General features: G+C 44.1%; 1 protein-coding gene across 1 annotated transcript in view; it reads right to left on the bottom strand.

Moving 5' to 3' along the window:
* Positions 1-27589, bottom strand: part of Galnt18 (polypeptide N-acetylgalactosaminyltransferase 18) — a 319444-nt gene that overhangs the window by 130216 nt on the left and 161639 nt on the right. Inside the window, exon 3 of the mRNA XM_042691681.1 lies at positions 10737-10903. Within this exon, the coding sequence (XP_042547615.1) occupies positions 10737-10903 (167 nt within the window). The remainder of the gene's footprint in view (positions 1-10736; positions 10904-27589) is intronic.

The following is a 27589-nucleotide window of genomic DNA, read 5'->3' as shown; positions in this document are numbered from 1 at the left end:
ACCGACTAACACAGGGGCCAGACTCACTCCTCCCTTTCATCAGAACTCCACTAAGCTATAATTAACCCAATCCCAGCATAAGAGCATTAATCCATCCATGACAGCAGACCCCTCTCTAAGTTTCCTCCTCTCAACGCTGTTATGTTGGGGATTAAGTTTCTAATACATAAACTGTGATGGAGACACTCAAACTACAGCAAGAAGGAAGTATTTTACTTTGTGGGGTTTGGCATTGTTTTAAACATCTGGGAAAGCAGAAGGAGGAGCCTGGCTCAGGAGCAAAAGTGCCCAGCATTTGGCTCATAGTCAGCACCCGAGTTTGTCTTTTCAAGCTGCTGAGCAAGATAGGCTGTGGGCCAAGAATGGACAAGGAGTCCTTTCCTGTTGGCTGCACACAGCCCCCAGCAGTACCATGGCCTTTTCCAGGGACAGCTTGATTTGCAGCTGCGGGCAGCAGGGCCCCTCACCTGAGGGCAGGAGACCGCTATCTCTATGGATTCAGCTCAGTGCTCCCGTTCTGGGAAGTTCCCCTCTGACAGATGGTCATGTAGCCAGCCAGAGGAGAAGCACTGTTTCGAACTTGATTCCTGCCTTGTTTATCAAAAACTGATCACCTTGGCTAATGTATAAACAAAGTAGTTTCAACTCCTTTGGCTGTAGATGCCTTACAGTTCACTCATGGCTGAGGAGAAGGCAAGCCTTAGGCCCTCCGGAAGCTGTCTCTGATTGGCAGGAAGTATGTCAGGGGATCTCAACTCCCTAAGATCCTTTCCTTGGCCAGCTAGTGGGACACTAGAGGGTGATGAGCAACTCACACTGCTGCCTGCTGCCCACAGGCTCAGCAGTGCTGAGAACTGAGTATGGCTGGCAAGGACAAAAAGCAGACCTGGAAAAACTAACCAAACATTGAGACTGGACTACACTAAGACAACATCTCCAGGAGACTGTACTCCCAGAGATCTCTAAGGAGCAAGATCTTATCTGTGGGACACTTAGGGCCTACCTTCAGACTATAGGTCGGTCAGAAAATGCACATAAGACCTCAGTTTCAGCTTGGAGGTACAGGAGCCAGAGCCTAGCCCCTCAAAGAAGATAGCTGGCCATGAGCAGATAAGCAGTCAGGACCTAACAGAGGGGCTCAGAGGAGGCATGAGAAGCAGGTCTCACTCCACAGCGAACTGTGGCTTGGTGATACCTGTAGACAGAAGGTCAAGTACAAGACCAGCTTAGAGCAGGTGGAGGAAAGCTAGGGTTTGAGGTCAGCAGGGAACTCAGGCCAGGCTGCAGTAGATGTGTTCAGGCCATACTGAAGTAGAGCCTTCTGTTTATCTCTGTGGAGGTCAGAATTGTGGGTGACAGCACATAGCATTTTGATGCACAATGCTATGCCATCCCGAGTCACCCATTTAGAAAAAAGTGCTCCTGACACAGGTTTGTACCAAGATATAAGGCTTAGCAAGTGGAGAAAGAGGCAGTATTTTATCCCCCACGTGGCTATGGCCTATGTGCCACAGGTGGCAGCTTCAGATGTGAGCTCACAAACCAACATAGCTAAAATCTGTTGGGGGAGGAATATCTGACTCCCTTCTGTCAGCAGTGCCACTGTCCACAGAGGGCTTGATTGTCAAGGAGAGGCAAGCACCTGCTACTTGAAAGAGCCACTAGCTCAGAATCCCATCACCCATGAAGGAAAAGGCTTAGAAGAGTATGCTGGGTGGCACCAGAGTATATAGATCAGTAGGTGGGCCCATGAGTAATATTTAGGCCTGGCAATCAACTATGTGCTATGCGGAAGCAACCCCAAACAGCAAGGAACAAAGGTGAGTACATCCTGAGTCTTACAGAAGACTGTACTGGGCTGTTGAAACAAGGCTATAAAGGTACTAGGGCCAGTCTCTTGGGTTGTTGGGTTGTACTAGTTGAAGGCATAGAGGTGAGAAATGTCAAGGAGCCTAATGTTGAGTAGGCCATAGAAGGCTGGGGTGGACAGCCCACATGCCTGGCTGTGTAAACACCTTCAAGCTGCCTGAGTCTTGGTTGTAATTCAATTAGCTATATGATTCTTTAAGCTCTATAAAGCACAGTCGTGTCAGACTGTTCTTTCCCTCTGCTTTTGAAAATTCTTGCAATCATTCCAGCTGCATGCAAAGCCGTTGGTGGTTTTACAGCTTGGAATGGGTATCTCTTGTGTGGGGCAGCATCTTTGAAACATTAAACAACGATTAGGCAGGCTCTGGGCCAAGAGACAATGAGGGTTTTGCAAGGGGTAGCGGAGCACCCAGCAGCTGGCAGCAAGCAGTCCGGGAACTCTTATTCTCTTTCGTCACTACATAGTGATTTTCTTACCAACAATTAAAAAATCACAATGATTCACGGCTGTGTAATTATTTGTCATTCATCAGGATTTTGAAGGTGGTTCCAGGTAGTGTGCGATGAAAGGAAGAGACTCAACCCACAGTTAGTGGGCCTTGCATATTCTTGCTCCTACATACACCCATGAGCTTAGGTACATACATGCACACACAGCTTACACAACTGCTCACATGAACACACAATTTACACATACTAATCACTGCATGAATATACATGCTCTTGTCCTCCTCAATCACACAAAACCACATAACACAAGTCATACCCACATATATGCATACATATATACATGCATGCTCACAAAAACATGTGCATGCACGAATGTACATGTATACACAGTGCACACCAATACATGCACACACATATACCTATATATTCTCTCCTCTCTCTCTCTCAAATACAAACATACCTTCTTCCTAATTTGAAAGTGGTAGGAAGCTGCCTCCCTCTTACAAGGAGACCTAGAGTATAGTTGCTAACTCTTCAGTTACCTCTTGCCACTGACAAGAGCTAAGAAGCTTCCATGAAAGGCATCAGTCCTTCCTGAAGCCCCGGCCAAGCTCCAGCAGAGGAGACACTATGGATACCATGCTCTTCCTCTTTCCTGATTTGTCTCCTACGTCACAGTGTCTCTCTCCAGAGGGGATAGAGAAAAAGAATGAGACAAAGTGCAAATACATCTTTCAGAATCAAAGCCCCCGGGTACATCAGAGGCTCAGGCTCTGAAACCAGGCAGCCTGGGTTCAATCCTCATCTCCATGTGACTTTGGAAGAGTTCTCATACTTTTTTTCCTACTTCCTTGTTCCATAAAATACAATTAATAGTTGTTCTTACCATGGTTTAATTTATACCAAGTACTTAAAATAGCTATGGCCCACAGAAGTGCTTACTGAGCCAGGGGTACCCAGTAACAATTTTCTGTAGCTGGGACACTGGAAGTCATTTCAATACAAGTCCCAGGCTGGACAAGTTGAGGAAAACTCCCACCTCAGGAGTTGAGTATTCCATGTGCCCAGAGCCTCTGTAACCCAGTCCAAGTCCACACACAACACAAATACGCAGGAGACCAGGAGTCAGGAGAAGGCAAGGAGACCATACAGGAGGGATGACAATACCAAGAGGTCCCGTTTAGTTCTGTCACATATAGGCCCTCAGTTTCCTCCTGACAGCTATGGTTGACTGATGGATGTAGGGTTCCCTAGGCTTTGGGTTGTGTTTCTACCCCTGTGACATGGACAGTCAGATTTGTTCTGTACACTCTTGAGGTCGACCAGGTTCCATGCCTTCTTTCAGCAATAGATATGAAAGGCTTCATGAGAATGTGGCCATCGTGGAGATAGAATTCAAACCTATGAGCCAAGGACATGGTGGCCTGGGAAAAAGGGACAGTACCACCCTATCCCTCAAGGGCAAGACATGCTATCGATTCCACTCTGCTTGGAAGCAGGATAGCATTTAGGCTGGCCAAATCGCTGGCAACCAAGAGCAGCTTGAAACCTCCAGCAAATGGATTCTTAAAAGAATACTTGATGTTACTATTGCTTTGATGTGCTTCTAGTCACAAAATTCAGATTAATTTAGAAATTTCTAGTGGCAGAAAAGGAGGTTGTATGCTTCTTATGTTTATCAAAAGAGGACACAGAGTCATAAAGGAAATGAAAACAGCATAGCAAAGAAAATGATTTTTGTTTGGAGTTGGGGTAGCTGGACTGTAAGATGGGGTGGCGCTGAGACAGCTGCTGAAGGACCTGGAAGTGTTGTGATCTCTGAGGGCCTGCTCTGAACCAGGTCATGAGAAAACTGTGTGGTGTGAATGAACCCACAAAGGGCTCACCCATGTTCTCAGTACACAGGATGAGGCCATGGAAAGCTCGCTGAGGAAATGCATGACTGAGTGAATGGGTGAATGAGTGAGCAGGAGAAGAAATGAGTGAATGAATGAGCAAACACCTAACTGAATGGCAAGAATGGAAAGCCAAGAAGAATCTATCAGTTGAAAGCCCCGGGGCTTCACTTTCTCAGGAAGCCTGGAGAGGTTGCATCTTACTGTTCCAGCTAAAACATAAGCCTACTGGGATTCTCTGAAAAGTGAAGTAATTGGAGCCAGAAGGCACAGAATGAGATTCTTACCATTTTCCTGGAGATAATAAGGAGAAAGGAAGGGAATATGGCTTTGAGCTTCAGAGAAGGAAGAGAATGGCCGATTATTGAAATATATGGAGGAATAGATAATACTAAAGCAAAAGTGGAGAGGTTCTGGGTTGGTCATGTGACCATGAGACCTGAAAAATGAGTTCAGGCTAGCTGAGGAAACAACAAAAGAACGTTTTGCTATGGCTCCACATTTGACCTATTTTGTGCATTTACCTGGGGTGGGGGGAGGAGCAACAAGAGGGTTCCAGCACCCCGCCTCACCCCATTGCACCCGGTGTCTGCTGTGTGAGGGGAGTGTGGGATGCTGAGCCAGTGATGGCAGTCTCTTTGCACCAGCACAGAAGGGTGTGTGTGGGGGGGGGGGGCCCAGGGACAACAGTAGAAAGCATCTTATTTTATCAGATAGCCCCGGGAAGCTTGCAAAAATGCAGATTCCAGGCTAGTGACTCATGCTCTGCAGAATCCCAATGCACTCTTTCTCTTATTTAATCAACAAGTACTTGAGCCACTGCTCCACTTGGGAGCAGTAACAGAGGTTGGATTTAGTTTGGACACATTACTGCCAACTAAGAACAAATCAAACCCTTGAGCAAGAAGTGGAGACACAAATGAGGCAAAACAGATGCTCTGGTGTTTCTGAAGTTTACATTCCAGTGAGGGAAAATGTACAAGCAAGAGACTAATCAGGTGAACTTAATCTACCAGCTGGTGGTAAGTGGTAGGGAGGGTGAGGGGTGACTAGGCTAAGGGCTTTCATTTAAATGGTAATGTTCAGTGACAACCCTAGAGAGAAAAGTGACAATCAGGCAAAAGCCTAAAGATAAGTTGTGCAACTAGAACATTCCAAGTTAGGGGAGCAGTAAGTGCCAATGTCCTGAGGCAGGAGCATGCCTGGCATGGATCTTCTTCTTCTTCTTCTTTTTTTTTTTTGTCTGTCATGGGGGTGGACCTCTGGGCCTGGGTGCTGTCCCTCAGCTCTTCAGCTCAAGGCTAGTGCCCTACCACTTGAGCCACAGTACCACTTCTGGCTTTTTTCTGCTTATGTAGTGCTGAGGAATCGAACCCAGGGCCTCATGCATGTGAGACAAGCACTCTACCACTGAGCCACCTTCCCAGCCCGGATCTTCATATTTTTAAGCAGGAGCAATTTGAGATTGTTACAGCAGAGTGGCAGTTCTACATAAGAGCCAGTCTCTGAAAAAGCAGAGCTAGTAGGTGTAGTAGCTAAGGAGGCCGAGCAGAGAGACTCAAAATCTCCTTCACAGGGCCACCCCAAGCAGAGCCTGGGCCCTGGGCCTCTGGGAAAGCTAAACGTACAAAGGCTTGGATAGAGAAAGACTGTTTTTTTCCTCCCTTACTTTTCTAGTTTGAAGAAAGACAGGCCTTACCCTAGAGAATATGTAACAGAGTATTCTGGGAGATTGGAGGCCCCAGCACACACAGAGTCTCTGGTAACCCCAGGACAGAGAGTTTTGAAGGCAGACGTGCTAACAACTCTGCACCACTTAATTTAGAATTTCAAAAGCTGACCTCCCTTCTGACATGTCTTATCTCATCCAAGCCTCCAAACAATCCCGAGGTAGGAATTATACATCTCAATTTGATAGATAAGGAGAATAAGGGTCACAGAGGTTAAGAACACACAGCTAGGAAGAAACTAGAAAAAGCTAGAATGGAAAAGTTGGTCGGATATCTAATTCTGGGCTCTTCTCAACAATATATTCTGCCTTTATTCAAAGACTACATTACCATGGTCACTTGGCTCCTCGTTGATGTTATTTATTTATCTTTTGGGGAAGTATCAGGGCTTGAACTCAGTACTTTGTGTTTGCTAGGCCAGATGATCTACTATTTAAGCCATACATCTAGCCTTTCAGGTTTTACTATTCTTCTAAAAAAGGTCTTGTTTTTTTACTCCAGACTAGCCTGGACCGTGGTCTTCCTATTTATACTTCTAATATGTGGGATAAGAAATGCATACTACCACACCCAGTGTTTTATTGGTTGAAATGAGGTTTTGAGAAGCTTTTGCCTGACTGGCTTCAAACTGCTATTTATCTACCACCCTCCCCCTCCTTTCCCCACCAAGTAGTTAGGATTTCAGCATGAGTCACTATACCTGGCTATTTCTATCATTTTAACCCGCCCCCTTACCACCCTGCTGCTTACATGAAATATTCAATTCCATTAGCCCGTGTTATCCTGGGCAACTCTAGCTGGCAGACAGGGCAAGGCATGACATCTAAGAGAACAAATCCCAAAGACCCATGGCCAGAAAGAGGCAGAATTGAGCCTAGAAAGGAGCTTGGTTACATTTCATTCCTAGTTAGTGGCAGGAACTAGAGCCAAGCCATCATACTTGAGCAGTATCTGAGAGGCTGAGCTGACTTAGCTTGATTGGAGTAAGTGACACTTGACTGGAATGAGTGACATTGTGCCAAATGATTTGGCCCCTAAAAGAAGCAGCTCCCACAATGGAGTTCCCACACAGTATAGCAGGTCCTCAGACTAGAGGCAATACCTTCTCCAAGTGCCTCTTCTTTGTATGACTTGAGCTCAGGCGAATCTCAGGGAGCCCTGCTACTGGTCACTCTCTGACTCCGTCTACACAAGGGCTTTCTAACTAAGACATGATCTCTGCCCAGGGAGCTCTGCCTGCCACAGAAGCTGGGACTGTGCCTGGGCTTGTCCCTCAGTGTCTCCACCTGCTTTCTTGTTCACAATTTATCCCTCCTAAGTAGGAGGGAGACAGCCCCTCTGATACCAGAGGCGGTCCCAGCCTCTACCCTCCTACCTCTCTTCTGCAGAGACCCTGCTCCAGATTTCAGCTTCAAAGGATTCAGGTGCCCTCCTTTCCAGACCGATTAAGAGACAAGCCCTTTCATTTTCTTTACAGCTCTCCAAGCAAGTCTACTATGTATGCCATATCTGGAGAAAAACCTGATTTTAACGATGGAGAGAAATGAATAAAGTAAAATGCCACACCTTGGATAACACAGAACACAACAAACAACACACCATAGAAAATAGCAGACTGCTTTGTGCATTATAATGATACGTAATGTTTGCTGAAAGTATTGTTTCAATTGTGTGTGTAGGTGTATCATCTTGAGTCTGAACATAAACTTACTTCTTGCTGTAGATTATGGTAATTAAAATAAATTATTTTTGGAAAACATAGCTTGTGATCCTCCTGTAGAGTCAAAGGGCCTTCAGTGCCTACTGCTGTTCACTTCATCTGATGTCTCCAACTCCAGCCAAACCCTACACTACTGTGGCTCCTCACTGAGTTTCCCAGGCCCTACATCATCCGGATGCAAGGTGTTTTCTCAGCTTCCTTGTCTCTCACCTGTCTGCGGGTCATGTCAATGCACAGTCTCATCCTGAGCTCTCTCTGTGCATGGAGCCCGTGCTAGCTTCCCCATCCTTCCTATGGTTCCTTTTCCATCCTCACCAGCCATCCTATCCTCCTAGCACCCTCAGTATTCTCTCTTTCCAGCTCTGGACTCTCCTCTTGACATTCTCTCAATGGATGTCATTACCTTGTGTCTACATTCTCGTCTCTAGAGCCCCATATGTGCAGTTTACTAGCTATGAGCTGGTCTCCTGGAATTAGGGTGAAGACTGGGGAGGAACAGCAGAGTCACAGGTTTGCTGTCTGCCGCAGTCATGGAATACATGTAAGGTGTGATTGACAATCCCAGAGGAAATCGTTGAGACTGAGCTGCTGAGGGTTTTGTCTGTGGTTTCCTCGCCACCATGAAGAGAGTCCTAGAATCTAGAACTTCAGTGTTCTTCCCTTTGCACAGTGCACATATGCCAGTATAGCAACATCTTACTCATTTAACTAGGCTCTCATCCAGAGCTGCAACTCATTAAGAAAGCTTTTAAAACAGTGATGTCCAGACTCCATATCAAACTAGATGGATATAGAATCTTCTAGGAGAGTTTTTGGCTTGTTTGTTTCAGTTTTATATTTTGAAGAAATGAACATACACATAAATGTAGCAGAAGATCCCATGCACATTTCTCCCAGCCTTCCACTGGTATCACCTTACACAACCACAGTACAACATCAAAACCGGGACAAGTAGGGGGGGGGCATTCAGATCCCTACAGTTATACAGGCACTCACATGTGTGTGCACATACAGCTGGATGCAGTTTTGAAATGTGTGCTTAAGTATGTACACCACTGCAATCAAGATACTTAACTGAACCATTACCACAAAACTCCCTCTAGTTTGTCTTTGAAACCTCCCAAGTGATTCCTTCTTGTGCACAAGGCTGGTGAGTAATTACTGCATCAAAACACTGCTCCTCACCCAGGACAATATCTTGCCACCCTTTATGTCACCCCTGGCTTAAAACTGGAGTCATCATTAACCTACTTTCCTTTGGCCCACCTACCCATGGTAGAGCCAACAGATTGTTCCTTCATAATGTCTCAAGCTTATGTCTGACCCTTGAGTGCCACATCCCATATGGCTCCAAGCCTTGGAGACTGCTGGTCTGTAGTAGTAGTCCTTTGACTCATGTTCACCCTTCTAGGCACCCCTTTCCAGTCTCTATCATTCAAGGAGGTCCAAACTGCACCGTTGCCCATTCCCTTGACTGAGCCTTTTGATGAGGGCCATCATTTACAAAATAGACCAATTTTTTAAAAGTACAAAACCTTCTGTTTTTGATTCACTTTCCTTATCTAAGTGTCTCAAACAAAATGTCAGTACTTTATCATTTTCCATCTAGATTAAAGACAAGTAGTGTCCTTAAGGAGGCGATAAGTTTCTCATCCTGGGGCAGGCATAAAAGGCTCCAAGATGTCTTCCTCCAGGACTTCATTCTCTTTTCCCTTTGATATGAGAATCCCGGGATTGCTTCTTGTGTGATGATGTCCTGATCTTTGGGAAGGTGGTTCTTCTACCTTTTGGATCCTTACATAAACTGTGAGAGGGTGGCAGTCATGGATATAACAGATGGGCTGTCTAGTGTTGGCCATTGGAGAAATAAAAGCTTTCTTAGGTATTCATTTCTTGGGTTCGAAGAAAGATGATGGGAGGTGGTGGTAGGGATGGGAGGTGAGCCCCTTCCTAGCTCCCTCACAAAAGATAGTCACTTTCAAAATGGTACTGCCTCTTTGCTAATATCCTGGTGCCCTTCCTTCCCTTTGTGTCTATGCAACAATGAGAGTTAAGTGATACCTAAGAATTACTCTTCAGAAACTCTGACATCCCTCACAGCTCTGCTCCCACACTTCTTACTACATGATGATCAAATAAAAAAAAGAGAGTTCTTTATTGAGATTAAGTGCATTTCAATTATCTGATATGCTTCAGCTTTAATTGATAACGAATCACAAATTGCCCGTCTTATTACAGCAACTGATTCACTGGGGAATTTACTACCTACACCGGAGAAGGCTCAAAAGATAATGCAAGCCCAGCGACTCTATGATCAGATGACCTAGAAATCCATGTTTTAAAACCATGAATTATCAGAAGCACATTCATAGAAATGAACCAATCTAGAGCCCAGTCCCTGAACACTCTCTGTAACATGGTGTCAAAATTTATGGATCATGGATGGGAGCGTTACCTGGAGAAGAATCAGAGGTCAAGGAATGTGTATAAGAAGAGGAAAGCAGTTGGTGGTGGCTGGAGGAGATACGTAATGAAAACTTTAACAAGGTATTTGTAGACTAGGACCTCGCTAGAGACAAGAGAGAATAGGGTACAGGGATCCAGAAAATAGGTTAGATGCTCAAATTCTTGGTTACTATCACTGACAGCCACACTGACCCTTCTCAACACCACCATGAACCTCCACAGCCACTAGGAACAAATGCCAATGAGCAATCTTTCAGGCAGGGGTGAGGAGACACACGAAATGAAATAGTGCTTAACAGAAAAACATCATTGTATATATGGTAAGGATGGAGGATATCAGGGTATTTCCCCCTGCAATATTGTTCTGGAATGTTGGAAGAGAGAGTGACTGGCCAGTGTGGAAAAGCCTGAGGACTAGGCCTCCTTGGTTGCCCAAATAGGAAGAACCTTCCAAAGCAGTGATTGCCATGAATTTTGTATCTCTGAGGTGACATTGCAGAAAATTAGCAGCCTTTAGAAAGCCTTGAAAATGAGAACTGGAAATGGAAACTTCAGCTCAACAGTCAGCCAGTAGGCAAGGACTGGCCTCAGAAGTTGAGCACTTACCATTGCTGCTGTTGTCATCCACCAGAATAATCTCCTTGAGCAGGTGCTGGGGGGTGCGTTCCATGGCTGAATGGATAGAGCGCAGGAGCACCGACAGGGCTTCATTGACGAAGATGAACACGATGCTCACCTCTGGCAGGCTGTCCGGGAAGGAGAGATTTCGGCACCTAGAAAGAACAGCCAAGCTCTTGAATCTTTCAGTAACTCAGGTCATTCCAGGTGCAAGCCTACCTTATGAATTTTCTCCATCTTTTCTAGAGGGTTCTAGAATGCAGATTCTTCCAAGCCTCTTCCATACACTGAAGATGTGCCCTATGTGTGCAGCAAAAGGCCTACAACTATTGAAAGTTTGTGTGAATTTGTCAATGGCTCTTCCAGATGAGCAGCTGCAGCTGCACCTGAGCACCTACAGTAGCAAATGGACAATGGTTAGTATTTCCAGAGTGCTTGGTGGAAGGATGGTTCTACCCTTCTTTTTTTTTTAAAGGGAATGTATAAGTTTTTTTTTGCCTTCCATTCTTTTTTAAAATTGAGATTAGGTGATTACATAAATTTCACATATTTCACAGTATTGTGGAATAGCAATAGTTAAAGTCACAAACACATTTTAACCTTCACAAGGCAAATTGTCATTATCATGGTCTATAAAGTTTGGTTCTACACTTCTAAAAAAACAGGATGAAAAACAAAGACAAAGGGATTTTCAAACTGGCAAGACCTTTAAGGCAACCAGCCTCACAGGGGGAATATATCTCTTCCCAGAGGCGTACGTCTCTGCTAAACCCACTCATCTTTGCTTCAGAGGTCATTTTGCCTGCCCTCCTCCAGTTACTCCCATTCATTCAGGGATCCAGCCTCAAAACCAGGTACAAGCTGGAGTCAAGGTCTCAGGCGAGATAGGGATGGAAGGACCAAGCCAAGTCTCATACACAGTTCAGGACACTGAGGCACAAAGAGTTTGAGCCCCTCACCAATGGCTGCCAAGAGAGAATCCCAGTTCTAATCTTTGGACATCTGCATCAGGGTTCCTCTCTAAAAAAGAAATGGCCTTGAAAGAGACTAACTGATCATTTCCTCAGGCTCTCTGAAGCCATTCAGGGGAAGACAGTACCCCAAAAGACTAGAGGCAAATCCATGAAAGGCTGCATGTATTCCCCATAGGAACACACAACACTTGAGATCAGATCCATTAGAGACCAGACAGGAAGAAGGGCTATGGCTCCCAAGAGCACCTCTTTCCCCAGAAAGCACAATCTTCATGGGCAGGAAAATACTGTGGGGTTCTTCCCTAGCTGGAATGAAATTCTGCTCTATAGTCACTGAACAAAAGGATAAGGAAGGAATTTGAGCCTTTCGCAGGCCCTGGACTTGGAGCAGAAGTTGCTCACAGTTAGTACCTGGCTCTGAAGGCTCCAGGGATTTAGGGCTGGTGATCATGCCCCATTGTTCCAAAGTGTGTATTGAAGCCAGGTTAGAACATGCAGTAATGAGTGTCATAGCACAGAACTTCTACGTACGGTAATTAAAGTACTGCAGGATGGGAATGGGCCTGCTCTTCTTGATGAGGAAGGCTGCAGGATAACCATACTGAGCAATTTGGAGAAATCACCATGGGGCCCCAGCCTGCTTAAGAGCAAGAGATTAATAAACTAAAATCACAGTCTCTATGGTTACCAGAAATTTACAGAAACTTCTCCTATTCTATTTCTAGCTCTTCTCTCTCACCAAAGGGAGTGGGGAGGAGAAGGGTTGAGCCTCTTTCCGAATCAACTTCACATTTGCAATTTTTATAAAACTATCAAATTAAGAGATAGAGAATAATTAGCAGAATGAATATTTATTGAGCTTCTTCTAACAGGCAGGCACTGTTGTAGGTGCTTAAGGGTCTGATGGGAAATGGAGAAAGTCTGTATCCTCATGAAGCTTATATTCTCACAAGGTAAAAAAATAAACATGGAAGCAAGGAAATGGACAAACTCCATACAAGTGCTAAGATGAAGATTAGGTTGGGGTATAAGACAGCGTGATATCCTGGTAGCCATTCTAAGGAGTTAAGAAGTGATCGGATCAGAAATCTAAATGATGTACAAAACTGAGCTGTGCAAATTGAGCTGTTCCACAATTGAAAGGATGAGGGGATGGAACAAGGGGGTAGGAACTTCCACCAAAGAGAAAGACTGGAATGACTCAGCTCATCAGACCATTCCCCAAATTGCTTCTATTGTTGTGAAGACAATTACATAACATCAGTTAAAAGGGTTACTGTGTATAGTTAGACGATTCTGGGGTTAGTCTTATTTATGGGTGGGGGGATCAAGACCAGCAGTTAGGCTTTCCCTTGGCATCGAAATAGATAGATATGAATATACAAAATACTTGTTAATTACATGTTGAAAGTAAGGTCATACAAGATGAAGCAAATAGCATAAGGTCATGGTTCTTTTTCAGTGTAAGTACAATGGACAGCTCCTAATGAGGTCAGCATATGGGACAAGCTACTTGCCTTCCCTGGTAAATTCCAGTAGCATTGAAGACTCTAGGCCTGGGGCTTTGTGTGCTTGGCCAGGGGTTTCCTATGAGTTCTCAGCCTCACTTTTACATCTCCAAGTTGTTCCCCAACTGTTTTTCAGAGATAGAGTTAACTCTCTTCATGTTGTTGTTGTTTTTGGTCATGGGACTTGAATTCTGAGCCTGGGTGCTGCCCCTGAGTTCTTCAGCTCAAGTCAAGCATTCTACCACTCGAGCCACAGCACCACTTTTGGTTTTCTGATGGTTAATTGGAGATAAGAGTTTCATGGACTTTCCTGCCCAGACTGGCTTTGAACCGTGATCCTTAGATCTCAGCCTCCTAAGTAGTTAAGATTACAGGCAAGAGCCACCAGTGCCGGGCTCCTCACTCTCTTCTCAGTTTTATTTAATTTTATTTAATTAATTAATTTATTTATTTTGGTCCGGTCATGGGGCCTGAACTCTGGGCCTGGGCGCTGTCCCTCAGCTCTTCAGCTCAAGGCTAGCGCTCTACCACTTGAGCCACAGCGCCACTTCCTGCTTTTTTCTTTTTGCTTATGTGGTGCTGAGGAATCGAACCCAGGGCCTCAGGCATTCAAGGCAAGCGCTCTACCACTGAGCCACCTTCCCAGCCTCTCTTCTTAGTTTTAAATGTTACTATCCAACCTCCCTTATCAGAGGAGACCAAATTTAATTTCTCCCAGTAACAGCCAGGATGGTGTGAGCTGGCAGTCACTGTAAGCTGGTCTCCTGATGAGTTCTCTCCAAGCAGAATCAAAATGTTATAGTTGTTTTACAAGCTAAACCCTGCAGAGCACTATTTTCATATATGAAAGACATTTGAACATATAGCTTTTATATGAAAACTCCTTAGCAGATAACAGAATACCTAGTATATTGCATCCTGTTGGTACTTGTTTATTATGTTGGTGAGTGTCTCTCTCTCTCTCTCTCTCTCTCTCTCTCTCTCTCTCTCTCTCTCTCTCTCTCCAGTAATGAATGTGGCTCCTTAGAGCAAAGACTTTGTTTTGTGACTATGCTATCTTCCTACCATCAGCCAGGACCTGGTACATGGTAAGTCCTCAGTGAATATTTTAGCATAAAAACAAACTAACGGCATTGCTCATTTTATGTACAGCCTTCACTTTATATCCATGCCACTTCATGTGATCGCAGAATATTCCTTTTTCCCCATAAATTTCCTCTCTCAAAGGAAAGTCAGTATTCCTACCTATACCAGCTAGCTCTTGATTTCTGTCCTTTCTTCCTTTGAATTTTTGGTCTCCATTCCTCACAGTTTCTAGAAGTTCTCAATTTCTTTACACTGTAATTAAATGGTCCCTCCAGGCTAAATGTCCTGACCTTTTTTAATTCTTCTTTTCTCTTCTCTCTAGGGAGTGCTCAGGCCCTTCCAGCTACAGCCACCTGCAACAGTCACCGTCTCCTGGTCACGTGCAGCTTCCCCCATCCTCTGTGTGTTTGTTTGCTTGCTTGCTTTATAACTGAAAGTGGGTCTGGGTAAGCAGAGAAGAGAGGAGTAGATGGGATAAGAAAAAGGGATAAGGATGATGGTTTTTAGAGACAGTGAACTATCATGGAGAGGAGGCACCCAAGCACTGGTCTCAGCTTTCCCAGCTTTCCCTGCCTTGCTGGGGGAAACATAAACAATGCATTCCACTTCTTTCCCTGTCATCACTGTAGGAAGAAATGGTCACTTAGATGTGCAGAATTCATTCTCTTATATCACATATGCAAGGAACAGAAGAAATTTCATTGTAGAAATAATTTTCACACTTTGTTTCCTTCTCAACTCCCTCCCTTCCTTCTGTTACCACTAAACTTCATAAGAGACATCTCTTGCCACCATGTGACTATAACAGGTGATCGCCTCTTCCGCTTTGCCTGTGATTTTCCCAGTTTGAGCAGCAAATGCTCCAGCAAAGTAAGAGAGCTAGTTGTCCTGTGGTTTCATCATGTGCTTCTCAAGGGAAGGGACTGGCCTCACTCACATATGCATGTCACCACCCAGCATGGTACAGAGCAGACTGCAGACATTCTGTTGATTTGTGGAGTTAATTTCCTTTCAGACTTCTCCAGCCATAGATTCCCATCATCCTGGTGCTCACTTGGGGTTCCTATTTTTCTTTCCACATAAGCAAAATGGAAAGGAATGTTGTAGGAAGAAAGGAGGGAAGTAAGGAAAAAAGGAAAGGAAGAGAGAAGAAGGAGGGAAGAAGGAACATGTTGGAGAAGATGTGTGCATACTTTTGGGGCATAGCCCTCATTATCATTGCAGGATACTGAACTCAGGACAGACATCTTTGCTGCTTGAGCACTGCAGCTGGAACATGCCTCCCAGAGCTGTCATGGAAGAAGATTGCTCAGAACCCATTCCATCCTTGAATAGCTGCCCCAGAATTCAACTGGCTTCACCTGTCAGCCCAGCAACTACTCCTGTAAGACTTTTCCTCTCCCATGTGCACTGCTGAGAGGTTCTCCCCTAGTCTTAAGGCTTGAATAAGAAATGTTCTCCACAGGCTTGTGTATTGAATGCTTGGTCTCAAGTTGTAAGCACTATATCTGACATTCTGTAAGCATTAGGAGGTGATATGTATATGGAGGAAGAAGATCACTGGGGATGTGCCTTGAAGGTATACCTGGTCTTTAGTCCCTTCCTTGAGGTCTACTTCCTGTCCACCATGAGAAACTATGATTCCTCATTACACCACCATGATGTTCTGCCTTACAATGGGTCCAGAAAAATGAAGCCAAGTGACCATGACCACAAACCGAATCCTCTTAAGCCATTAGCCAAAATAAACCCTTCCTCCTATAAGATTTTTTTTTCTATTGGGTATTTTTGTCACAGCTAGTAAAAGTAACTTCTACAGAAAAGTAGAGTCAGGGAAGTAGGGCTGTTGCTCTGACTAAACCAACGTGGTTATTAAGCCTTTGGCACTGGTAAGTGGGAACAATTTGGAAAAGTTTGGAGAAGTAGGCTAGAGAAAGCATAGGCTTCTTTAAGCAGAGTTTAATGGGCAGTTCTGGTGTGGGTGCTCAGAAAACTAGAATGCCAACAGGACTGAAAGCCAGGCTTATACATGTTCAGGTACAAATGAGGATATTGGGAAATGGAAGTCATTCCTGCTACATTCTAATGAAGAATTTGTTTATATTTTGTCTGTATCCAGAGACTTTGAGTAAAGTTGAATTTAAAAGTAATTAATTTGGCAGAGGAAATTTCAAAGGCAGGCCCAGCATTCAAGATATTACATAGGTATTATCATTTATTTTTAGCTAGTGAGAATTGGGAGCAGTAGAGTGGAAAGATTTGAAAAATGTGCAATTTGGCTAAACAAAAGAGGGCATTTAAAGTTTTACATGAGGAGAGAATAGCAGTTAAAGAGATTAGCACCATTAGAAAGAAATCCAGCACTGAGAGTGTCTTAGTAACTGACCTGATGCTGTATGTTGTGAGCTCGAAAAAAAATTCATTTGAAAGACTTTCCCTTGGGAAGAAAGTACTTCTGGGTACCCTGCAGAAACAGAAATACCTGAGATGTTTCTGCATAACCCAGACACTCAGAAGCTACTACAGCCATCCTCCAAGGAGGCTGGACTAAAGCTCAAGCTGGTGGCAGACCTTGGTGTCATCCATATGATGCAGTCATGTAGTATGTAAAAGTTATGGGAACATGGAGCCTTCCACACTGATTTCAAAGGAAGGCCTGGTAGGTTAGGCAATGTGTGACAACATTGGAATCCTCACAGGCAGCCCTCAGAGGATGATGCATGATGATCCTGTGAGGAAGAAGCCCAATCTACAACCCCAGATACATGCAACATTGGCAAGAAAAGCAATCAGTGGAATCAGCCCAAGAGAGAGGCTATGTGGACTATAAATGTCAATGCTATAGAGGACGGGCGGTCCAAGTGCATTGGAGTTCTCAGCACAACACCATCTGTCCCAAATTCTAGGCATGGAGCTATAGGATTTAGTGATCGTCATGATGGGCTTCAGCCCAATCTTTCCATGCTATGCTGCTATTTCTTTCTTTTGGAATGTTTACACTGCAAGTTGGAAGCAGATAGTTTTACAATTTTAAAGGAGCTCATAGCTAAGTGTTTGCCTAAGTCTCAAAGAGACATTGGATTTGGACTTTTGAACAGTGTTGGAACTGTTAAGACTTCAGAGACTCTTGGAAATGCACTAAGTACATTTTAAATTACAAGATAACCTTAAGCTGTTGGTAGCCAGGGGACAAATATTGTGATTTGAATATGAAATGGCCTCCATAGACTCATGTTTTGAATGCTTGGACATCAGCTAGTGATGTTACGTTTTGAGGTTCTGCAAAGTTTAGGAGGTGGGACCTAGTTGGCAAAAGTAGGTCTTTGGAGTCCTGCCTTTGAAGGGTATACCTTCTTGCATTCTGTTTCTAGTCTTTTATGAGGTAAAAACTCTACATTTACATGACATGATGATGTTCCGCCTCACGAGAGATCCAGAAGTATAGATCCACGTGAACATGGTCTAAACTGTCTGAAACCACGTGCCAAAATAAGTCCTCCCTGAAATGGTTTCTGTCAGGCACTTTGGTCACAATTACAGTAAAATAAATAATGTATTTAGTATCAGAGTAAGAGTGGACTAACACGCATTCTTCTCTATACTGCCCACAGAGAAAATAAATCAGTTTAAGGGAAGAAAGGGTTTACTTTGTTTCGTAGCTTCAAAAGTTTCAGTCTGTGATTTCTTGGCCCTCGCGTAGGATAGCACATGATGGCAGGAGAAAGCTGCTCACCTTGTAATGCTCAGGATGCAAAGAGAGGCAGGTCAGAGTCAGGGTCCCACTACCCCCTTCAAGGGTATGATACCAGTGACCTAGGCTCCTTCCACTAGGCCACCTCTCTACCACTTCCCAAAAGTGCCACAAATTGATAACCAAACATCCAATACCTGAGGGCCATTCTATATGCAAACTGTAGCACTGGTTATTGCAGGGACAGCCACCACTGCTTTCCTACTTCTGCAGTGAAAGGCCTGAGTGTGTGGAATTCCAGGAAGCCACAAGCATAACCAGTTCTTCCTTATCTAAACTCCTTGAGGATGCCTACCTGTATGAGCCTGAGGCTTTACTTATTTTCGAGAAAGGACACCTTGTCCTATAAAATTAAGCCATTAAAGGTCCCCTTTAACTTTTATTTTTGTTCAAAGTCAAGCTATTTTCCACTAGAAATAAAAACAAGGTGTTTCTGAGAGGGGAGATCTAGGGTTGTCTAATAAGCCAGAATTGATGGTCATGATAAACTCCAGTTCATCGATCTCTGCACACAAAAGGAAATGCAGGGACAGGGAGCAACAACTTAGAAAGCCTCTCTGTAGACTTACCCCCACATTATTTTGAGTTGTTTATCGAGGCAAATTTATACTGAGAGCATTAGTGTCATTACCTGTGAGAGAAAGAGAAGCTATAGAAGATTAAGTCAGAACAAGATCAGGCAGAAGACTGAAGACTGATCTTCTATAGCTGGGCACCTTCATGCAGGATTTTCAGATCCCTCCATAGCAAATTCACAAGATCCTAGCCCATCTCAGTAAATGACTCATAGGGCTTCCTGACCTGAACTGAGATCTGTCTGTCAATGCACATTGGGAACAGAGTCCAACCATGTCAGACTTCTCTGTATCAAGGAGGTCTCTACATGGACAAAGCAAGTAAGAAGGTGACTCTCCCAGATCTACTTTCCAGATCTATGGTCTTCCTGGTCACTCTGTCTTCCCAGGCTTCTCTCAGAGAGAAGATCTGAGGTGCTCCATTAACCATCTGAAGCACAGACTCGGATGGACAGTTTGCCCACAGGAGGACCAGCAACATCTTCTTGTCTTTTAAGGCTAACAATGTCCTCAAACACCACCAGTTGTAGCTACAGAACTTGTATAGTCCTCCTGTGGCCTCATCTAGGCATACTTATACCTTTTATCCAAACCTTTCTAGATTAGATAGACTTCTAAGTCTGTCTATGTCCAGGATGCTGGACTTAGTGAATAAAAATTATTAAAGCAATGTACGGATTCTCACTGGCATGAGAAGAGCCAAGATTCCCACTTCCTCTAGCTGGTGTCTATATTTCAACAACCTCTGGAACTAAGACTCTGGTGCTTGATGTCTTTCTACCCAGGAACTCTGTGAAAAGTCCTTGGAAATAATAACCGTATTTCCATTTATTTAGTGTTTCTAATATGCCATAAACTGTGCTAGGAGATACACAGTTACTTACTCTTTTCTTCTCATTTTATTCCTTCCTATAATTCTGTAGGTAAAAAATTTAATGCCTAATTTTACAGGTGAGGGAAATAGATTTGAGATGGAAAGTTATCTCCCAGGGCTTAAATCTGGCTTCTGACTCTAAAGCCTATACTCTCAGCTTTTGTTACATGAGGATCTTCACCTTCCTTCCTCTGGTACCCCAGAAACCTTATGTGTGATGCTGTTTCACAGTCTACCAATTCTGTATGAGAATAGAGAGGAGACCGAACTGCTACCAGAATGGCAAGGACAATTATGATCTTCATGACTGAGTCCAAGATGCCTAAGATTAACTCATGGTTAAATAATAATCTTGGGGATTCCTCAGTCTTCCATCTGGTGTCCTCACCATTTGGTCCAGAACTGATGGAGTCAGAGACTGACTCCAGATTCCCGTGGAGCTATCAGGGGGTTGGCTTTTTGGCATATAAGGCAGCTGAGCTCAGGAATGCTATGTAGTCAAATTTCACACGATTGAAGAAGGACCGCCAACTGTCTCAAGAATTCTCCAATTCTCTAAGTTGAAGGTATGATATCCTAGGGAGGTTGCATGTGCATGTCCAGGCCAGCAGCAATGGGGAGGAGGAAGCAGAAGACTAACATTGAATGAATTGTGAATATGAGCATAAGTCAGTAGAGATACTGCAGAAGTAGAGCTAAGACATTAGACCTTGAGTCATCCAGTGTATCTTGCACCATGCTGCCATTTTTCAGAGCCTGGTTATTGGCTTCAGAGCATGTAGCAATAGGTCTACACTGACTACAAAGAACCTCAAGAACTTGTAGTTACTGAACAGGTTTGGTCCCTCACTCCCTGAGGTCATCTGCCCCGCCCAGGACAAAAAGTCTGACTTCATTTGATGGTTTGGCAGACCCCCATTAGACTCATATGGATGCTTCCAATTTCTTTGATGCCATAGTAGAATACCACAATGCATTTTTATATGCTGGTTGATTAACATCAGGGTCTGCATCAGGCTATAAGCTGTAAGGGGTCAGAACCTGTCTTCACACAAGAAATCCTTTGTGGCACAATAGAAACCACAGAGTAAAAACTCAGAAAGCACTGGGTGTCTAAACACATAAATAATTCTTGAACTCATGAGTAGTAGGATAATTTCAGGCCACGAGAACTCTATAGGTAGGAATGTTACCAAGACTGGACAGAACTGGACAGGAGGGTAATAGAGCCAGGGTGGGAGTAGTTAGTGCAGCCAGAGCTTTAGGTCTGTCACAAGATACCACCTCTGGCCCAGATGTGGAAGTACTAATTGACACCTGAAAACTGAGAGTCTCAATAGTCTGCAAAGTAAGGGAAATGGGGGCCAGCCCTGATCTGGAAACACAATTTGACTCAGGTTGGTGAGTAAACTGAGATATAATGTCATCATCCGAGGTTCAGCTTTCCATTCAGAGGAAGAAGTTCAATAAGTACCCTTTCCAGTGATATTTCCAATTTAGAGGAAGCATCTACTAGCTAAGTAAGTGTAAATTTTTAAGAAGCAAAATAGGAGGAAGAATTATTTACAGTGAAAGTAACCTACAGGGGGCAGGGAGACCATCTGTTTCCCCCAAACACCCTAGCTATCAGGGGAATATAGGCTCCATGGAGTTAAATAAATGATTGATCAGGAAACAAAAGTCAGCTAGCTTGAAGACACTGTCACCTTAGGGACCAGTGTCTATATGTAGTAGGTCTGTGGGTAAGCAGATCATATATATATATATATATATATATATAAAACGTATTATATATATGTATATATGTATATATATATATATATATATATATATATATATATATAATGACAACTAGCACTTAGGAATGTAAGGAAAAGCACATCTGCCAAGATACTAGAAGCTGAAGCTCAGAGACCAGAGTGACAGAGAGGAGTGGATCTCAGAGATCTGCCAGGACACAGGAGAAAGCAGGTCCCAAAGGAGAAAGGGCATCTTTGCTCCCCAGCAGAGCTGGCTCAGGGCGCAAACAAGATCTTACTCTCAGGAACTTCAGTCTGATCTGTCCCACAATTTGTATCTCTCTCCTCTATATTCTCAACCCATCTCTCTCTCTTCCATATGCTCTCTTCTACCCCAGACCTTGTCCACATGGTTCTTGCCTACACATCAGTACTTTGGAGAATGCTCATAATCATGACCACCTCCCAACTCATATCTCTTACAACTCAGAGACATGGCTAATAAAGGTAACGAAAAGCTAGCTAGCAGCTATGACATGTCAGGGACTACATATCTTACTCAATTGTTATATTACAATCCCTAATTTGCAGATAGGAAAATCAAAGCACAGAAGTCTAGGTAACTTACTGGAGGTCACCTAGCTTGCAAATAAGATATCTCTCCTTAGAGTCCAGTAAACTAGGTTTTCTTCACACTCATATAATCCAAGTGGAAATATTATCTGTCATGTAATTCACTTTCTGTTCTGGGTTGTTGGTCTCTAAATGGTCTATATTCTCTATATTTTTTAAAATACATTTCTACAGTTAAGATCTCAATAACAGAGTCAAAAAAAAACTATCAGCTCCCTCTTTTCAGATATTACACTTTATTAATATGGCTTTTAGAACAACAATATTATACGATAGGCCCATAATGAGTATACCACTAACAAGAACCAGAAGTATGATCCCAGAGTGCTTTGGTTAAAGAGCATTTCTTCCCAATGATGTTTGTGCAGTTCATATTTCCACTGTGCCAGCAGGGCCACTGCTAAGGATGTTCTTTCCCCTGTTGGTTCTGAGGCTGTGATACCAGAGGACAGGTCTTTCAGAGCTCTCTGTATCTTCTCTAGGGCTGAGGCACCCAGTCAGAGAAACACACTATGGCCTGACAGGGACAGGCAATGAGGTAGAGTCCTAAAGTCATGAGGACAATATGAAATTCCTAGCTCTACCCAATAGCACCTGTGGGAACTTGAGCAGGTTTGTTAGTCTTGCAAATGTCCAGTATTCTGAAAGAATGCTCAGTATTAGACCAGCTATACAACTAGAAGGAAGGGGGATGTAAAAATGAATTGTGGTGTCCCTTATGCAAAATTACTAATTATTTTAACCAAATGACTACAGAGCATTAAAGCAAGCACAGAGCTCTTCAATTATAGAGTCTTATGCAGTAAGTCATTTGCTATATTATTTTTCTAATACTAACATTGCTTCTGTGACGCATTGTGACAGACTTGTTGGACAATATGAGTTTGTCATCTTTTAGAGCTGGACATCACAAAGTCTAACCTCAGTATTATGGGGCTAAAGTCATAGTGGGGCAGAACAATTTTCCTTTTGGAGGCTGTACAAGAGAATTTTTCTGACTTTGCTGGTCACTATTAGCTGCCTATATTTCCTTGTTCATGGCTCCCTTCTGCCTTCAAAGCCATCAGGAGAAGTTCACATCTCCTTTCATGGTCATTTTTCTGTTTTATCTTCTTGTACTTTGAAGTGCCCTGTGACTTCAAAGGGCTCACTCCAGTATTCCAGGATAATCTCCTTATTTTAACATCATCTGATTAGCAACCTTAATTCCCCTCTGCCCTGTAGCATAACATAGATAGAGTTTAGGGAATTAAGATGGGGACATCTCATAAGCCCATTATCCTGCCTGTCCATGTACCCACAAAGCCAGTCCCGTTGGCTTTCAAAGTTCAAAGATCTCAGACACGGGGTCTGTACCGTTGAAACAATCTTGCCCACTCAAGCACTGTGACCTCCAAATAATACACACAGTCCTGTGGCCATATCACATTCATGACGGCAAATAACCACAGCACCTTGAATAGACCCTGGCCTGCATGCTAGGAGATCCAGGACCCAGTACATGTATACTTTCTTTGCTCTCATTCTATCCCCCTCCTTCCCACTTGGGTATCAGTACAGGATCTCTCCAGCTCTGGATCTGGGCTCCTGTGAGGCCTTATGTACTGACTTTTCCTAGTGACTCCCATCTAGAGCTGCAGAAACTAGTCTATTCTCTTTTACCAGCCCCTGGTGATCCCACTCAGGCCCTAACCCAACTATCACCCCAAGGACAAGTCCACTCTCACCACTAGAAGAAAGGGACATGGATCTCAGAGGAGGGACTGGAGAAAAAAAAGCAGAGTCATTACTGACAAGGCTTAGGAGCCTCTCATGATTTCTAGCAGGAGACAGGAAGTAGTGGCTGCCAGGGGCTCTGCCCTGAACTACCTTGGAGGCAGGCCATAGAGTTGCCATGACAACATGGCTGGCCTCAAGCTAGAGTCTTGGGCCCTCTATCTCCTACGCACTTATCCACAGTCTCCTCCACATCCCTCCCCCATCTCTCCCCATCAAGTAGCATTCCCTATGGCCCTGCTTGGAAATGACCACTGCTTGCAAGTAAAAAATAAATGTGACATGAATCTGTTGCTGCATCCTGACCCTCTGTTTCAGGGATAGAACACACACCTTGCCTCATTGCCCAAGAAGCCAGTTTGCTTCTTGTACAGCCCATTTCCTCAGCTCACACCCCTCTCAGTAACCAAAATATGCTTCTTTTGTCCTTGCTCTCCACTCCAATGTATAAGGGCAAGGACTTTCTCAATCGCTTTCTTACACCTTCATTTTTCAAAGCATTGCTATTTGACTTACACTCATGGAAACACCCAGGCCATAAATATGTAATTCCAACAAATTGGCATGCCTCTGCAGTTCATACCCCATTAAGGCTTGGTGTTTCCTTTGTTGGTTTTTGCTACCCTCATGGTATTTTGGAGCCTATTGATAAGAAAAAAAAGGAGGTGAACACAAGGAAGCAGGAGGAGGTACACAGAAAAAGCCACAAAACTCTGGTTCCTATATCCAGGGTCATAAGAGACAGAGAAAAACCTAGCAGGCAGGGATGCGGCATGTCCTCCCTGTAACCCTGAGAGGCCGTAGGTCTTCCCAGCACAGGAAGGAAACAAGCACACCCCTGGCTCAGACCTTGAGCCTGGCATGGGAGGAAGGTCCATGAGGATTGTCAGAAGAGGATGGTGATGTTTGTCTCCTGGATGGTCCAGGCACCTGTTGGAAGAATCAGGATAAAGGGAATACTTTGATGTCCCCAGAAGCCTCTGAGAAAGAAAGCTTTTCTTCTTTCTTTGCATATGAGGGTAAGAAAAATGTTGTGCTTCCTGTCTCCATGTCCTTCCATCCAGTGTGAGGGGGAGCATAAAAGTTAGAGAAAGGAGCCTCCTTGCCCATGTCACCTTCCAGGCCACAGAGGCTACAGAGGGGCAGGGCTTCTACAGTTCAGCTTCTGCTTCCTAGGAAGCTGCCAGGCTGACTCTTCTCTAAGGACACTAGGAAGTAGCAACAAAATTTCCCTTCAGTGTCTTGCCCTTCAGCCCCTTCTGTCTGAATTTCCACCTCAGTGTGGTCTATGGGATCTAGGTCTGTCTCATGCTTTGCTAGTGTCTGACACACACTAGGTGCTCAGTAGAATTTTTGGTGAATATATTAATGATGACTACCAACCAACTGGAAAGATTATGTTTCTTTTCTGATTATGCCTTGTCTGAGCATATCCAAATGACATCTTTCAGCACCCAGAAAAGAAGAGAAAACAGAAGAGACCAGCCAGACATGACAAAAGGGAGGCAAAGGATCCTGAGCACCCCCTTTTTTCTCCAGGATAATCAAACATATCACCAGGGTTGGAATATAGAATAACAAAGCTAGGAACACTCTCCCCCCGCTCTCAGGGCAGATAAGAGGTAACAGAAGGCTTCAGGAGGTTTAGGGGCTCAGGCTTAAGCAATAGCCACGTGGCAAGATTCTCTGGAGACTACTGGTGACAGGGAACTTCCTCTCATCCACCTGAGTTCAATTTTTTAATGTTTTTATTGTAAAAATAGTGTACAAAGGGGTTACAGTTACATGAGTAAGTTAATGAGTACATTTCCTATCGAGCATTGGTAAGTTCAATTTTGAACCTTTATCATATTCTATGCATTGCTCTGAGCCTTGGTAATGAATCTGATGCTCACTAAAAAGTTTTTCCAACATGTAGAAACAAATATTCATTCCTCCTAAACCCATGCTATGTTAAAGCAGGCCCTCCAACCCTGTGATGGAGACACAAATTGATACCTGCTGATGGCATAGCACAGTAGTTACAAGCACAAATACTATTTCCACACAGCCTGGGTTCATTTTCAGTTCTTATCCTGAGGGCATCTGCCCTCAGGAAGCTGTGCCTCACTTTCCTCTTATGTAAAATGGAGACTGGCAATAGTATCTACTTCAGAAAGTCACTGAGAGAAGCCAGAAAGTGAATACAAAGAGCCCAAAGGCACGCCTGAAAGACATGGCTTATGCTGTGTAGAAATGTTTTCCAATGTAGTTTGAAGCAGGATGAGAGTCAGGTCATTGGTGCAGTGCTTCTGAAATTAATTAAATAGGATGAGCCAAGTGATGGGCATGTTATAAGGCAAGTATGTTTTCATGGAAATTAGTAGACAAAGGAAAGCCCTGTTCTCCCTAAGCACACGCTCTTTTGAGTGATCCACTAACAGCTCTCTGTCTTGGGTGTGTGTCCGGCATGTAAGCTGAAATAGAACCGGACAGGGCCTTCCAAGTTCATGTGCAAAGAAAAACTGCCTGTTGTTAAAGCCACTTGCCCAGAGCTCTCTCTGAGAACTGAGAAGGCTCAGTGTTCTCTGCCTTTATTGGACAGTGTTTTTCTGTCTAGAGGAAGGGCCAACAAAAGTCACCTTGCCTCCCACGGGAGTTGTGGAAGCTCCATAAACTGTAGAGCCCTGGGTGGAGGGAAGGGCCTTCTGTTCTGATCATCTCAGGAGGAAACTGCAGAATTCTGCCCACCTAGCGTCCTTCAGAGTCCCTCAAACTCTACTGGAGGTGACTAAAGGGCTCCACTGTGAGCTCACAGCAGCATGGTATACAGTCAAAACAACACAGCTGTGGGCCACAGCCTAAGGCCAGTTTTGGCATTAGATGTAGGGTTCAGGGCTCAAGTTCAGCTACTTGTTCAATTGTGTAACTTCAAACACTCATTCTTGTGTGTGTGTGTGTGTGTGTGTGTGTGTGTGTGTGTGTGTGTGTGTGTGTGCATGCACACAATCAGTACTAGGGCTTGAACTCAAGCCTGGGGCTATCTTTCATCTTTTTCACTCTGGTTCTCTATCATTTGAGCCACAGCTCCACTTATGGCTAACTTTTTTGCTGGTGGTGATTAATTGGAGATAAAGGTCTCACCAACGTACCTGCCTGGACTGGCTTTGAGCCACAGTTCCTCAGATCTCAGCTTCTTTAGTAAGCTAGGATTTCAGGCATGAGCTACTAGTGCCTGGCTCATTCACTCCTTTTGTTTCTTGGTTTCCTCAACTAGAAATGGGAAAGACAGGTTATGACCTCTCCTATTGTTACGTCAGTTGTGGATGGGTCAATGGCAAAGGCACTCCAAAGTCCAGCCTGAGACAATACCGGTTATTGTTATCACAGGCTGCAGTAAGGGCCACACTTCCTGTTGATTATTTCTTAGCTTCCCTTTAATTATGAACAAACATGTACTGAGCGTGTCTTGTCTTTTGTGCTAGGTTAGCTGCCTCATCCACAGCTCTTCTGTGGAGTTTCCAACTCCACCTGAGGACACTTTCTCTGGAGTTTCTCTATCTTGTCCACATCAGACTTGAATCTCTCCTAGACCCAGGATGGTCCCTAGGGCATGCTGTGTGGGCTACGGCTCTATGATATATAGTTGAAGTCACCTTTCTGGTATTTCCAGAATCCAGCTCCATCTCAACTGGGCTATCATGGCCCCAGCCTTCTGCCTCTCCTCTGGGTATGCAGCAGTCTCCTGCTTGCTCTCTTTGCCTCCATCTCCCTCTTTCATGGGCCCTTTGACAGTGATAATTCGAGCATGTTACTAATTTGCTACAGCCTTTCCCATGAATCCCTACCTTGCCTAGTAAACAACACATACTTCACAACAGACAAAGTCCTTCTGTGATTCCCAAATTCAGCTTCTCATCTGAATCACAATGTTTGGAGCCAAACA

The sequence above is a fragment of the Dipodomys spectabilis genome, unplaced genomic scaffold, assembly GCF_019054845.1.
Source record: "Dipodomys spectabilis isolate Male_0828 unplaced genomic scaffold, ASM1905484v1 ptg000145l, whole genome shotgun sequence".
NCBI lineage: Eukaryota > Metazoa > Chordata > Mammalia > Rodentia > Heteromyidae > Dipodomys > Dipodomys spectabilis.
The sequence above is the reverse complement of the archived record's forward strand: the minus strand, read 5'-3'. Positions and strand labels throughout refer to the sequence as shown.